Source organism: Pyrus communis, chromosome 15 (assembly GCF_041283825.1).
Source record: "Pyrus communis isolate YQ-2024b chromosome 15, ASM4128382v1, whole genome shotgun sequence".
Lineage (NCBI taxonomy): Eukaryota > Viridiplantae > Streptophyta > Magnoliopsida > Rosales > Rosaceae > Pyrus > Pyrus communis.
This window is the reverse complement of record NC_142579.1, coordinates 15,367,096-15,381,555: the sequence shown is the minus strand read 5'-3', so window position 1 is coordinate 15,381,555 and position 14,460 is coordinate 15,367,096. Positions and strand designations below refer to the sequence as shown.

Genomic DNA, 14,460 nt, shown 5'->3' with positions numbered 1-14,460 from the left:
GGCTCCACAAATAGTAATCAATATTTTGTGCAGAAACAATTATCTATAGTTTGTTAAAAAAGAAAAACATCAATTCTCACACAGTAGTTAATTGTTTCTACAAAATATGTGCTGGTGTTTTATTTTTGTCGTTCAAACTGTGCATAATTAGTTCGTAGGAGGAAACGAATTGAAACAAAAATATAATGAACGAAAAGGCCACACTTTATGTAATGGTAAAAGGAATAGCAAAAAAGTCGGAACCTTTTTTTCTTAGGAAAACCATGTGATGATGGTTTACTGAAGGGGGAAAAAAAAAAAAAGCATGATCTAAAAGAAGGAGAGAAGAGGAGGGGTGACATGTTTGTGTTGAAGGCCGGCAACGGAGTAGGACAAAAATTGAGTTATTTTTGTTATAAAATTAAAAGAATAAAGTCGCGATGAATGAAGAAAAGTAGTTGAAGAATTACAAATTTAAGGGTTAATAGATTATTTGTTTCTGAAAGTGAATGTTTCGAATTTTTCAGACTGTTCATATTAATGCAATTTTTATTTCTGTGTCAACTTTAGACTGTGATAAATGGACTCTATTAAAACAATGAGATATACAAGATTTGTTGTTAAACAACAATCTCAATAAGAATTTGGCTGAATTCCAGCATTTACCATCCCAAAATGAAATTTTAATATTTTAGGATCTTACATTTTTTTATTTTATTATTTGTTTACTTTCTCTCCCATTTGCATTCATAAGGTTTTGTAGAGTTAGGTTACATTATAAATAGTTCATCTGGGCTTTAGGTTTGTAATCAATTATATTATTATCAATTAAACTTTTAGAATTTTTTTTTTATTTCCTCACGGATTCCGGGAGCTTATTTGCTAGTAGATTCTAGCGTCGGAACTTTCTTTGATTTTCTTTGTCATACATCCGCTGCGTCACACAGCTCTAGACAAAATTACGTAACCAACAAACAAAAGTAACAAGATGTGCGCATAACTTAAATATTTATTAAGAAACAACCATGAATGTATATAGGATATGCACGTCAAACAACCAAAGAGGCCACACGTGCCAATATGAACACCACAATATCACAATTACAAAAGCACCAACAATACAATACAATACAATTCCTCAACAATGGGGGATCCACATCTAACCTCGTAACACTCGCGAGGACTGAACCGTGGAAATCGTAGAACCACAAAAAAAAAGAAGAAAAAAGCCATTACGAAGAAAAGACCGCGCACCATTTGATGATGTTGCAACCGTCCGTATAAAAGCACTACTGTGAGTCACCTCCAACAAACGCCAAGCGTCCTCCTCATAGTCTTTGTCATGCGCATAACCCAAATGAAAAACTAAAGTCCCCACCTTAACTCTGAACAACAACCACTGCTCAAATATCCGAGTTTGATGCGTAAGGCTAGGGGGCTAGGGTTTAGATTTTTTTTTTCTGGTATCAATAGCATTATTGAATACATAAATTCGAGTCATCAAATAAAAAAAGAATGTGAACATATGCGGCAAAATACAAAGGATTTAGCTCTGAGAGATTTATCAGTCTACCGGTACACGGATCAGTACACCAAGTGTCATAATTTAATTTAAGAAAAATTATTTCTTTTCAAGTATCCATCCACTTATATTGTGACCGAATAGTGTTCCCAGTTTACTAAAGAAAAAAAATCTCCTTACCTCTACAAGCTGCAACCCATGGACTAGACCTAATGTAGGTTTGCATTTTGGGCATAAATTAACTTTTCTATTAACCCTTCTTAAGAAGAAAAAAAACTGAGAAATGTAGAAAAGCATAAAATTCAGAACCATTTACATGAAAACGGTAAAACGAGAAAAAATAATTAACACAACTAACCTCAGGAGTGATTTTCCATGACTTTTCTAAATAGTTTCTTTGGAGCTGCAATTGACAATTTTTTTTTTTTTATAGTAAGAGTCAATTAAATAGATACCATGTTGTTGGTAGAATTTTAAATTTTCCTTCAACATAAATTATTGTTACCTGGCAATCCAGTGAACTTCTCAAACTGTTCATATGCCTGTCCAATGAACATCTCCAACCCACTCACAATTGTGACACCACATTCTTCTGCTTCCCTCAACAGTCTCGTCATTTTTGGGGTGTAAATGGCATCGAAAACCAATGAATAATATTTCAGAGCATGCTGCAAAAATAGAAAAGGAAGTCCACTCGAATCATGATTTCTAGTGTCCGTCGATGATCGTTTTAAGAAAAACTTGTGTTAGGCTCCTCTTCTAACATGACAGTACTCGGCCGCACAGTATTCCAGTTAAAAGATCCCCAAGATAAGATCACATGTACAAACATTTAATGATCGTATCGGTAATGCAGCAACAGAAATGTGAGAAGCACAAACCTTGGAAAGGGGTGTGTCGCCAACGTTCGGTTGCATTCCAATCGATGTTGTGTTTGCAAGAATCATGCCATCCTCTGGAGGGATATTGCCTAGATCAGCAAGAGATACCGCGTCACCACCGACGGTGTCTGCAAGTTCTCTGGCTCGATCTTCATGAGCAAAGTAAATATATAAATAAATCGATATATATCAAGAACGAATAATTAATCTCAACATTTCTTTCTATAATACATTTATAACCTAAGTGACGAATAATTATTTAGAGGCTTACGAATGTAGATTGTAGAGCAATAGTGTGTGCAAACCATCAAAGAGGAAGAATACATGAATATGCCAGTGAATGAAATGGTCTGAAAGCAAGCACAGAAGAGAACACGAAAACAAATAGTTTATGGAAGATAAAAACAAAGACAGAAGTAAACCATATGTGCGATTGGCAATTAGAATCCTTGCTCCCTTCTGCTTTGCACCATAAGCAAGTGCCTTGCTTGCACCACCAGCACCGATGACAACAAACAGCCTACCAGCTAAAGGGGAACCAGTTACACTGCCAGCATTAGGCGAACCTGTAAAAAGAGATATGTGTAAACCTACCGAAAGGTTGTTACAATCACAAACATGGAAGAGAGAGTAGAGCTAGCTGCTACAAAATATAGAGGAAACCTAACCTTTCAGTCCTTCCTCAATAGCAGAAATAGCACCAACATAGTCCGTATTGAATCCATATAGCTTCCCGTCAGTTGGTCTCCTTATAATGCAGTTAATAGCTCCGATTGACTGAATATTTTCGATCAAGAGATTCAATTCAATCAAGTACAAGTAGTACAAGTCGAGAAGAAAGTTGATATATACGCAATTGAAAAGAGGTCAGCCAACTCCTCCAAAATAAACTGCCAGCATCTTAGTATGATGATTACCTTTGCAACTGGATCAACCTCATCACAGCACTTAACTGCAGCTTCCTTGTGAGGAATACCAACGCTGCGTCAGAATGGAAGATAAGAAGCTGTGATATTGAAGGAAAATGTCCGACAACAAAATGTATATGGATATTCTACTAATTAGACACTAAAATACTCAACATAAAATTGAACCTGAATCCAGCAAAATCCATGCATGAGTATGTCTGGAAAAATTTTGCAATATCATCTACCAACAAATGTGCATAAACACCGTTGAAACCGACTGAGTTGAATACTTCATTGTACAACTTTGGTGATTTGCTGTGACTGACAGGCTTGCTGATGACGCCAAACACTTTTGTGTCGGGCCCTATCTGTCTGAAATTGTATAAATGTAATAGATCCTTGACTGTAGGTTGAGTAGGAGCAGAAACTATTCCAGACTCCAACGTACCATAAGTAAGATAACCGCCAAATTTTGCAGAAAGTATCCGTGAAATCAAACCCCTCTCGCCCAGTACAAGTCCTATAAACGGAACCTGAAATTCCAGGAAGGAGTAAATTTTCATTTGGATAAGAAACAGATACCTTAATTATTTAAGCTAAAGGAATACAGAAACAGGGAATTTATCTCTAAACAGCCTGATATCTAGTATCTACTCAGTACAGCAAATTCATAACACAAAACTAGACAAGTTCTCAAGAATCTGCAGTCTCCTTGATCTACATAAACGAATAATTATATATGCACACACATACACCTTACTTGAGAATGAACGGTTATTTGAAAAGTGCGTGCTACATCTGTTATATCCAGGGAAGTGGTTGCAATCTTCACTATGTCAGCTCCACTAGATTGTATTCCTGCTACAAGATTGCCAAGAGCCTCCACAGATGGGGTATCTTGAAAGTTGTGAGAAGAAACAATGACTTTTAAAGTTTCTGGCTTCTTTCCATTTATAGAGTCGATGAATTCACGAGCAACCTTCAAAAAGAAGTGATTAGATTAGTAATAGGTAATCTTTATGAAAATTTTAAATTGGAAATGCAAAGAAGCAAATTTCCTAGTATGTTTGTGATGATGGTACTGATAAGAGTAGCTTATCTACATTTTAGGTGGAGGTGAATGTGCAGCCCTTCTTCATCAATATTATTTCAAAGAACCAGCTGAGTTATAACTAGCAGTGTGCACAAAAACGACATCAGTTGTTTTCAAGAACAAAACACTTGCAGTAAGCCTCTTTTTCAGCCATGAGATACGAACAATAAATATTTAATCTCTTTGATGATCATATAACTTGTAAGAATTGTAAAGTTATACCGGGAGAGAGCCTAGCTAACCAACATCGCATGTTGGTGATGGATGCACATATCAAAATACATCGAAGAAAGAACAAGACCTTGAAGTGTCCAAAGCATTTGCTCCACATCAAAAGTAATTTTGGTGGTGGAAGGAGAAGGTACATGAAAAAATTTCGACAAAGAAGGAATGTTGTAAAGCCTTATACAAGGATACAATTGATGAAAAGTGTCAGAGGTATAAGATAGCGAAGAAAGAGACGAATAAAGCCCTGAGAGAAGTGAAGCTAGCTGCTTTTGACGATATGTATAAGCGATTAGATACCAAAGAAGGGGAAAGAAGGGGAGTTGGATATCTATAAACGGCTAGAGCAAGGGAAAGGAAGACAAGAGACTTGAACCCAGTAGGGTGTATGAAGGATGAGAAGGAAATGTTCTAGCTACGGAGAACACGGTTAAAGACAGATGGAGAGCTTATTTTCATAATCTATTCAATGACGAGCACGAAAGGAATACTTCTTTGGGTGAGTTGAGTAACTTGGAAGAGTGTAGAAATTACTTTCTGCTGCCAAATCAGGAAAGAGGAAGTGGTTGTAACTCTAAAAAAAGACAAAGCATAGAAAAGCAGTGGGTCCCAACAATATACTTATTGAGTGTGAAAGGTCTTGGAAGAGACGGGTATAGCATGGCTCACAAACCTTTTCAATAAGATTTTGAAAATGAAGAAGATGCCAAATGAGTAGCGAAAAATCAATCTCGTGCCTATCTACAAGAATAGGGGCGACATACAAAATTTCATGAACTATAGGGGTATTAAGTTAATGAGTCATATAATAAGCTTTGGGAAAGAATAATTGTGCATAGATTGAGGCAAGAGACCCAGTCTCAAACAATCAATTCGGGTTCATGCTAGGTCGCTCGACTATGGAGATAATCTATCGCTTACGAAGATCAAGGGAACAATATAGAGATATGCAAAAGGATTTGCACATGGTCTTTATAGACTTGGGAAATAACATAGGGCAAAGTCCCAAGAGAAATTCTTTGGAGGATTCTAGTGAAGAAAGGTGTACGAATTGCATGTACGGTGGAGCAAGGATTGCAGTAAGAACTCATGAAGGACAAACTGAAAGTTTTCCATAACCATAGGGTTACACCGTTGCTCAGCTTTGAGTCCTTACCTTTTTGCATTGGTAATGGATGAGTTAACGGGACACATTTCAGATGATACCCCTCTGTAGATGCTTTCCGCAGATGATATAGTATTGATAGATGAAACGCATGAGGGAGTAAATGTGAAGCTTAAGCTTTAGTGGGAGGTGTTCGAATCTAAAGGTCATCGCCTAAGTAGGTCAAAGACAGAGTACATGGAATCTAATGGTCTTCACCTAAGTAGGTCAAAGACAGAGTACATGGAATTTAAAGGTCTTCGCCTAAGTAGGTCAAAGAAAGAGTACATGGAGTGCATGTTCAGTGGGAATAGGGGTCCAAATAAGATATAGGTGAACATTGGAGATCAGGAAACACCAAAGAGTGAACGTTTTCGCTATCTTTGATCTATCTTCCAAAAGAACGGAGAATTGGATGGAGATCTCAACCATATAATACAAGCTAGATATGTTAAATGGAAAAGTGCATCGGATGTGTTGTGTGATCGTCGCATGCCACTAAAGCTCAAGAGAAAATTTTATCGGACGACAATAAGGCCAGCAATACTTTATGGCACGGAATGTTGGGCGGTCAAGCATCACCACGTGCAAAAGATGAGTGTAGCGAACATGAGAATGCGTCGTTGGATGTGTGGGCACATGAGAAAGGACAGGAAAAAGAACGAGGATATCCGAGGTAAAGTAGGAGTGGCGGCAATTGAAGATAAGATGAGAGAAAATCGGTTAAGGTGGTTTGGATGTGAACCGAAGACCTACAAATGCTCCGATTAGAAAATGAGATTATGAGATAGAGGCTTAGGGCAAAAGGGAAATAGGAAGACTTTGGAAAGAGACTTTAAGAAAAGACATGGAGTACTTGGAGCTAACAGAAGACTTGACGCAAAACTGAGCGCAATGGTGTTCTAGAATTCATATAGCCGACCCCACTTAGTGAAATAAGACTTTATTATTGTTGTTTTGATGGTTTTTACCAGTGTTCACCTAGTTTAAATGTGGTGTTGTTTTGATGGTTTTTACCTGTGTTCACCTAGTTTAAATCTGTTAAGTGTTTTTCACATGCATTTTAAAAGTACAATTCATCCCAATAAACGAAAAAACAGAAAAGTATCAAATGGAAAATGGGTCCATTAGAATTTCCCTATTGCCATTACGTTAAACTTATGATGATCCAACCGTGGCAAATAACATAAATGACTTAAAAGTGTACATTTGTAAGAGAGCAACCTGAAGCTCGACATCAATGTAATCAGCTCCGAGCTCTATCGCTAATCGAAGTGCATCCAGTCGAGTTTTTTCATCACCATCATACTGGCCACCTTCCCATATTGGCCTACAAAAGTTCATAAATGTCAGCTGATAGTACCAGACAACTGGGAAATTCTTAGGGGAGAACACAAAGCAAGCTTTCAAGAAATTAATTAAGATCGAAAAAGAGTATACAGCTGAAAAGAACTTTGCGAAACTAGTTGAAGAAAGTTGAGGTTTCACCATAAAACCGATTGGCAATATTGGAGAGTAGCCCAACACTAGTGACATTCCTCAATTATTCGATTCAAGTAGTCCAACTCTTATGGAAAATGTTGTAAAAGGCAGGAAATGTCTCACCTATAACTGAAAACTGTCGGCAAAGGGCACTCCTTCACTAGACGCTTGAGATCTTGATTGTGATTGAAAACCTTCAAACAATCCAATCGAATCTCCACAAGGTCAGCACCAACGGCTTTTGCCTCGCCCATATCGATCACCATCTGATCGACAGTCTCAGCCATTATCGGAACACAAAGTAAGGTCGAGTTCCTCGCCCTCATCCCGTTACATTTCACTTCCAGTCCATCAGAACCAGCAACAGAAGAAGAAGAATCAAGCTGATCAAAATTCAACCGAAATAGAAGACTGTCAGTAAGATCCATCATAAAACCAACTACTTATAAGCACATGCAAGCTCATTTTTTTCCCTGACTTGGAATTCATACTCTCAACCATCAATAACAACACAAAATACGATTCCTATATATCTTCATTTTCCATTCGATCTCTATATCTGATAGGATGTTAACTAAGAAAATTCAGGAAACTTTTTGTTAAGTTAAACATAGTCAGTCAGTAAACCTCCACCCTTTTGGCAGCTGAGTAAAACTACTCAAAAGTAAAGGAGGAAGATTCTGGTGCTGTACTTTTTAACTTTTCTAGTTAAAAGAAGTTGGGAGATGAAAAATGAGTGGAGGATCCAAGGTAGTGTTACCGTAATGTGATGAGATTGCATTGTTTTGTTGGGCCAAATGTGCAGCTGCTTTTGCTGCTCCTCCTTCCTCTTCCAAATGCCTGGTCCGTCAAGGCCGATGAGAGAGAGAGAGAGAGAGAGAGAGAGAGAGAGAGAGAGAGACTTCTTCCTCTTCCAAATGCCTGGTCCGTCAAGGTTGGTGAGAGAGAGAGAGAGAGAGAGATTCACCGTCAATCAATGTTTTGAAATGTATGCAGGTAGTCTGTCTCAGAATGGATAGTGGTTGGGCGGTCCACGTCGCTTCTTTAAAGAGAGATTGCTTGTTTAAACTGCAATTAAGAGGAACGACTCGTGTTTGTGATTTAGTTGCGGAAATGATCAATTTTTAATAACCACGATATATTAATTACATATTGATAACTCAATGATGATAAATAATAACATCACAATGACATAATAAACATTGATTATTTTTACTCTTAAATTTCAAAAACATAATCTTTTTTACTAGTTCTTTTTTAACAGCGTAAGAAGAGGGAGATTTGAACACTCTTACTCTTTTGTAGTTTAATAGATACGTGGCACTACATGATTCGAGTGTCGTATTGTTTCATTGTCCTTGTTTTGGACAAATGGGCTCTGCTAATTATTGTATGGGTTGTTCCTCTCCTCATGAATCCCATGACTCTTTACTGTTGCTGCTGGGTAGGTAGCAAATCATATCATACCATAAAGGTACTTCATGTGCTAAACTTGTCTCACCGTGTGTACATATCAGAAGAGGTGCGTCATGTGTACATATATACTCCTTATACTACTCCTCGTTTGGTTGCCCATATAAGGAATCGGATAGGATAAATAATACGGTCCCGGATGTTTGGTGTGATTATGTACTAAATAGTACTAGTATAATTAGTCGGGCCAACAATACGCTCTCTCTAGCTTCCTCCCTGTCTCTCGTTCTCTCTATTTCCTTCTCCACTCCGTCTCCTACACATCAAAATGCGAATGCTCAGCTACCCACCCTACCTCGCAAGTGACGACGAGAGCACCATCCTCTCCCTCACCATCAGCCTAACCCCGACTTCTCCCATCCCGAGATCTACTCTCTTAAATGTCCTCACACATCGACGTCGGCTATGAATCAAACACATTCCTACTCATCTCTCTAACTGTGTTCTTTCTCATCTGCCATCCATGGTGTTCTTGTGAACCAACAGCAACGATCCGGCAAGAGATATGGCTAAAAGGATTTCCTCTTTCAGATCTGCTTTGAGTTTTGAGTTTCAAATCTTGGTAAAGATTGAGCAATTGTAATTTTTGGTTGTATATGAGTGGAGGTTGATGAGGTTGGTTTGGATTTGGCTGGGTGAAAAGCAAAGGTGTTGAGAGGAAGATGGAGAATTTTTGACTTTTCTGTGTGAGAAGCAAAAGGTCTGGGCAATCATGACAAAGTTTTTGTTTTAGGTGAAATTAATCAAAGTTGAGGCACCGAAGTTTCTATCTCAAATTAGTTTTATAATTACAGTATGTGATCGGCACAATATCAAACATAGCACTAACCAGTTAATATTTTAATCCAGTATAACACTAAACGCCTAACTAATTTAGTCAGTACTATCTGATGACTAATTATCCTATCTGACTGAAATAGTCAATACAATATGAGTTGCCAAACGAGGACTTGTACTAACCTTAAAGCCAACTCCAATTTTTGGACCCAAGCTCAATATTTAGGTTTACTAAAAAAAAAAAGACTTAACCTTACATACCTAATTTCAGAACTTAAAAAATATTAATTGTTGTATAATGATTTTAACTGTAATATATTTTTGATGGGATTTTTTTGTAACTTTGAGTTATGCTATCTTAATTAATTTTACGCATGTTTTAACAACAACAAAAAAATTAATGCAGACAAAATTTTCAAAATCGAACAAATCACACAAACCAACCACTTACCCAACCAAACTTCAATATACACATCAACGCACCAAATTTCAATACACACTCCAAATATGTATTTTATTATTTTGACCACTAGATTTATATTTCAGTCGTTGGATCTTTATTTTACCGTTGGATTTGACAAAAATAAATATGGGACCGTTAGATCAATTCAAAGGATTGTCCAAGAAAAAAGAAAAAATGAGTTTTATCTGGATCGTTGATAACTAACAGTCCAAAAATTGGAAGGCCCAAATTCAAACCGACAATGACTGTTGGACAGCTAGGGTCCCTGCAACGTGGGGCCCAATTGTCTGCCACTAACTCCAAACCTTCAACTGCATTTAAAAAAAAAAAATGGGCTTCATCAAGATTATTGGGTTAGCTAAATCTGAAACCAAATTTAGGTTTTGATTTGGGACCAACCCAATATTTTTTAGTTTAGGTGGCATTTGTTTGGGTTTAAACACATATATTTGGGTTTGAGTCCTTGCAATGGAGTTGGTTTAACCGTTGCACTCAAAACCAATGTTCTAAAATTTGACCTAGGCGATGGAGGACCGATGCAATTTAGGACGAAATGTGGAGAAAATCAGGTAGGGGCTAGGTGGCCGCCTAGGCGAGCTAGGCTAGTTAGGCAGGCTAGGCGGTGGCTAGGCTGGCTAGGCGGTGGCTAGGCGAGAGTTAGGTGGAGGCTAGGCGGTTCCATTGTTTGTAACTTTTTTTAATTAAGTTAAAGGTTTTTCTGAATAACCTACTTACGTAGTGAATTTTCAAATTTGATTTTTTGTTTTTCTTATTTTTTGCTGCATTTTTCAGTGATGATGGCAATATGGCTTAAGTTTTAAGCTTTAACTTTCCTAAATTCTCAATAAAAGTATATTTTTATTTTTTAGAGTGTAAGTAAGCACTTATTTATATGTTATATAATAAGTTTAATTAAATCCGCCTAGTCCACCTAGGGGCTATGCCCCAACCCGCCGCCCAACAAGCACCTAGCGTTTTTTAGAATCTTGCTCTAAACCAAATATTTAGTCCACTAAAAGACATAATTTAGCTCTATGAACAATGAATGTGACCCAACCCTCCAGACTTAATCTTGAAGACATAAAATGTATTAATTGTTGCGGAATGATTTTAACCCTAATTTTTTTGGTAAGAATTTTTCTTTTTAACTTTGAGTTATGTAATCTTTATTTAATTTTACAAATTCCTTAACCTAAAATTATTTTAAATTCTACCAAAATTTTGAAAGCCAAACAAATCACACCACTCAACCAACCAAACTTCACTATCCACCGGTCAAACTACCCTAAACAATAACCAAACAACAATAAATTTTCACTCCTCCATTCTCTATATAAAGGGAATTTGAACACATATCACCTTTTGTTCGGGCAGGAAATCTAGCTAGGAAGGGTCCCTGGCTCGAGCACACAGCTCCCCAAGGCGTTGGCACTTTGGTTGGTTGTCAAGCTCCTGCTTGTTGAGATGCTGCAAGAAGAGGACAAAGTTAGTTCTGAAAGGTGCCTTTGTGGGGACTTAGGTGTAGACCTTGAGGCTCACAATCAAAATTAACTAAGTGCTTAGGCATGCCACTACCATCTCAATTTGGCAGATGTTGAACAAGTGTATTTAAGCCAATTACTTGCGCCATAAGTTATTCTGACTTCTTGTTATCAAAGGATTGTCGTAGATGGGTTAAGTCTACATTAAGTTCTTTTCCATACCTTGAGATCAAGGACTTTTAGTTGGTTATCTTGTATGCTTAAAGGGTGGAGGTCCATATCTGATCAATTCATCAGTTTGATTCACATTTAGTCTTCTTATGATAGTAAAACCACTAAGTGAACCATATCTGAGAACTAATGGAACTTTTGTTCATCAAAAGACTGGAAATGACTTGAATATATATTGGGGAATATATCATAACACCAAATCTATTAACTTAAAGACAAAACAAAGAGAGTTAGGCAAGATTTCACCTTGTCGGGTAAGGTTTAAACGTCTTGTGGTCTCTTCTCTTTATAGTTACAGGGGGTTGAGTAATAAAGCATGATGAGTTGTGAACAAGTTTCCACAAGAGAATCAATACTACAACATTTAGGAAAGGTAGCAGAGCTTTTACACTACATAAAAGATAGCTTTTTAAGGGGAGTCTAAGGCTAAAAGGGTACAAAATCTGGACAAAGCACAGCTTTCTGGGTATTTGCTTGGCTGATAGGCAAGTTCTATGTTTGTTTGTTTGATTGGTTGAGTGTCCTTGTCTATGGGCCCTCTTCCTCTTTTTATAGACGAATTAACCCGACTGTACTATTTCTGCTCTTACCCAAAAACAACTGAAGGGTAGTGAGTCATCAACAATTTTACATGTTTTGCCATTCAGAAAGTGCTTTTACGCCTAGAGTAGGTGGATTTCCGTCGGTTGTCACTTCTCTTGTAATCACCTAACCTTTGCATTAAATAGGGAGTCGCCATATTGTCTCGAGATAGGTATCTGGGCTTGACTCTGGGCCTCGGGCAAAATCTCCTTTATTAAGCTCTTTTGGGCTTTCTTCCCTTGAAGTCCAAAGTTAAATATTAACCCAAACACCTTTCATATCTATTCAAAGTGACACACTTTCTTATTTCAATGACTTCGAGACGTAGTTTGGCAATGAAAATGTTGTTGGAGGACGATTGTGATGAGGAAAGGCATCAACAAGAGGTTAGGCATGTCATTGCTACAATAACTTCAATGTTGGCTGATCAAGCTAACATACTGATATATTGTAGTTAATTGGTTCACTAGTCATCAAGTAGTCAATCATGATAGAGAAAATAAGCATGGAGAACTTATGAAGGACTACTTCTACATCAACTCAACTTTCAATACCACCTATTTCCATATGCGTTTCTGAATGAGGCAATAACTCTTTTGTCTTGAATGATGTTGGTATTCATGGCAAGTACTTTGCCCAAAAGAAGGATGTAATCAGACACGGAGGTTTCTCACCATAGCAGAGGCTTACCGCCGTCTTCTGGATGCTGCCACTTGGTGCCTTGCTGATTCAACTTATGAGTATTGTAGACTAGAGGTTGATTGGTGTTCGTAGCACCACCTTCAGAAATTGCAACTCAAGCTTCACATAAAGCTTCATCTTCTTTTTCTTCCCATTTGGACCTCTTGCATTTTGTCCTAAAGACATCTTCAAACAAAATTGAGGGAGAAAGAAGAATATGAAAACTATATGAGGAAGCAATTGATTTTGTGTAGATGAATGAACAAATGAATAAGTATTTATAGAGTTTGGGATAATTTTGAACAAATGAATGTGCATTTTTAGAGTTTGGGATAATGTTTTAAAGTGGATCTATTATATAAAATAATAATAATAATAATAATTTTATTATTTTGAGTATTGGATTTAAATTTTAGTCGTTGGATTATTCTTTTATTGTTGGATTTGACAAAACAAATATGGACTGTTAAATCAATTTCAAAGGATTGCCCAAAAATCGAGTTTGATATGCATTGATAACCAACCCTCCAAAAATCGAAGGCCCAAATTAAAAGCCACAATTAGTGTTGCACTTCTGGGGTCCTTGCCATGCAGGGCCCAGCTGTTGGCCACTAACTATGATATTCAGCCATATTTAATAAATAAATAAGTGAGGCTCACTCAAGGTTTAGGTTAGCCAAATCTAAATCTAAATTTGGGTCCAAACCCAAATTTCTTAGATTTAGGTCTTAGCTTTCGATGGCCCTTTTTTGGGTTTGGCTCCTTTTGCCGGACTCAGTCTAAGGGCATTTTTAACCCTGTTCAAAACATTATTTGATGCACAAACTTCTTCATTCCTACTCTTTTTAAGAGTATGAATTTGGAGTATGTTCTTTTTTATATAATGCTTATACTACCCCTATTTGCTATACTAAAGAAATTTTATTTCTTTTCATATCCCTTTCTCATTTTAACTAATAACAATTATTATGTCATAATTTTAATTTCACATATTTTTTTTTATTTAAAATTTACACCATTACAAATATTTCGTTGAGATCTTTAATGCAAGTCTAATATTGACTTCTATAAAAATAAACTTGGAATTTTAGTAGTTAATTATATGAAGTTAGTAGAAGATGAAATATGAAAGGAGTCATGTGCATAATAAATTAAAATTTAAGTATATAATTTATTTTTTTCCCCAAAAGAATAGAATATTAAGGAATATTTTGTTTCTAAAGTTTCAAATATAGAGTATGGTTGGAGTAGAAAACTTTTACAGTTGGACTATTGTGAGAATATATCATTTTAAAATCACATTTTAGAGTTTGAAGTTAGAGTAGGCTTGGAGATGCTCTAATACAGACAAAATGTGAGTCAATTAAAGTGGATTAAAAAACCAAAAGTAGTGCACAAAAAGATTTTTTTTATTTTTTTATTGCAAGGATGGAAAAACAAAGAACAATATTTAATGAATCTAAAGAAAAGAACAATATTTAGTGAATAGTGGTGATGGATTTTTTAAGCTAAAGTGGAAGTCACTAAGATTTGAGTTT

The 14,460-nt window shown here is 36.6% G+C and overlaps 1 protein-coding gene across 6 annotated transcripts; it reads right to left on the bottom strand.

The window, feature by feature from the left end:
* Window positions 1–970: 970 nt before the first annotated feature.
* On the bottom strand, window positions 971–9,503 carry LOC137714249 (bifunctional 3-dehydroquinate dehydratase/shikimate dehydrogenase, chloroplastic). 6 transcript variants are annotated; one of them, XR_015956794.1, is made up of 15 exons: window positions 8,530–9,503; window positions 8,202–8,302; window positions 7,995–8,155; window positions 7,358–7,617; window positions 6,977–7,082; window positions 4,051–4,269; window positions 3,477–3,823; window positions 3,300–3,363; window positions 3,051–3,159; window positions 2,805–2,948; window positions 2,383–2,531; window positions 2,007–2,169; window positions 1,860–1,904; window positions 1,234–1,439; window positions 971–1,162 (listed from the first exon to the last, which is right to left on the bottom strand). XR_015956794.1 is itself a non-coding variant. In XM_088685947.1 (14 exons), the coding sequence occupies exons 3-14, from the start codon at window positions 8,013–8,015 to the stop codon at window positions 1,418–1,420; spliced, it is 1,647 nt and encodes a 548-aa protein (XP_088542073.1). In that variant the 5' UTR covers window positions 8,016–8,155; window positions 8,202–8,302; window positions 8,530–9,503; the 3' UTR covers window positions 1,316–1,417. The 6 variants fall into 6 exon arrangements, 3 of the variants coding, with proteins under 3 accessions (XP_068309609.2, XP_088542072.1, XP_088542073.1); XM_088685947.1 differs by lacking the exon at window positions 971–1,162 and having other exon boundaries at window positions 1,316–1,442; window positions 1,865–1,904; XR_015956796.1 differs by lacking the exons at window positions 8,202–8,302; window positions 8,530–9,503 and having other exon boundaries at window positions 1,234–1,378; window positions 7,995–8,190.
* Window positions 9,504–14,460: the final 4,957 nt, after the last annotated feature.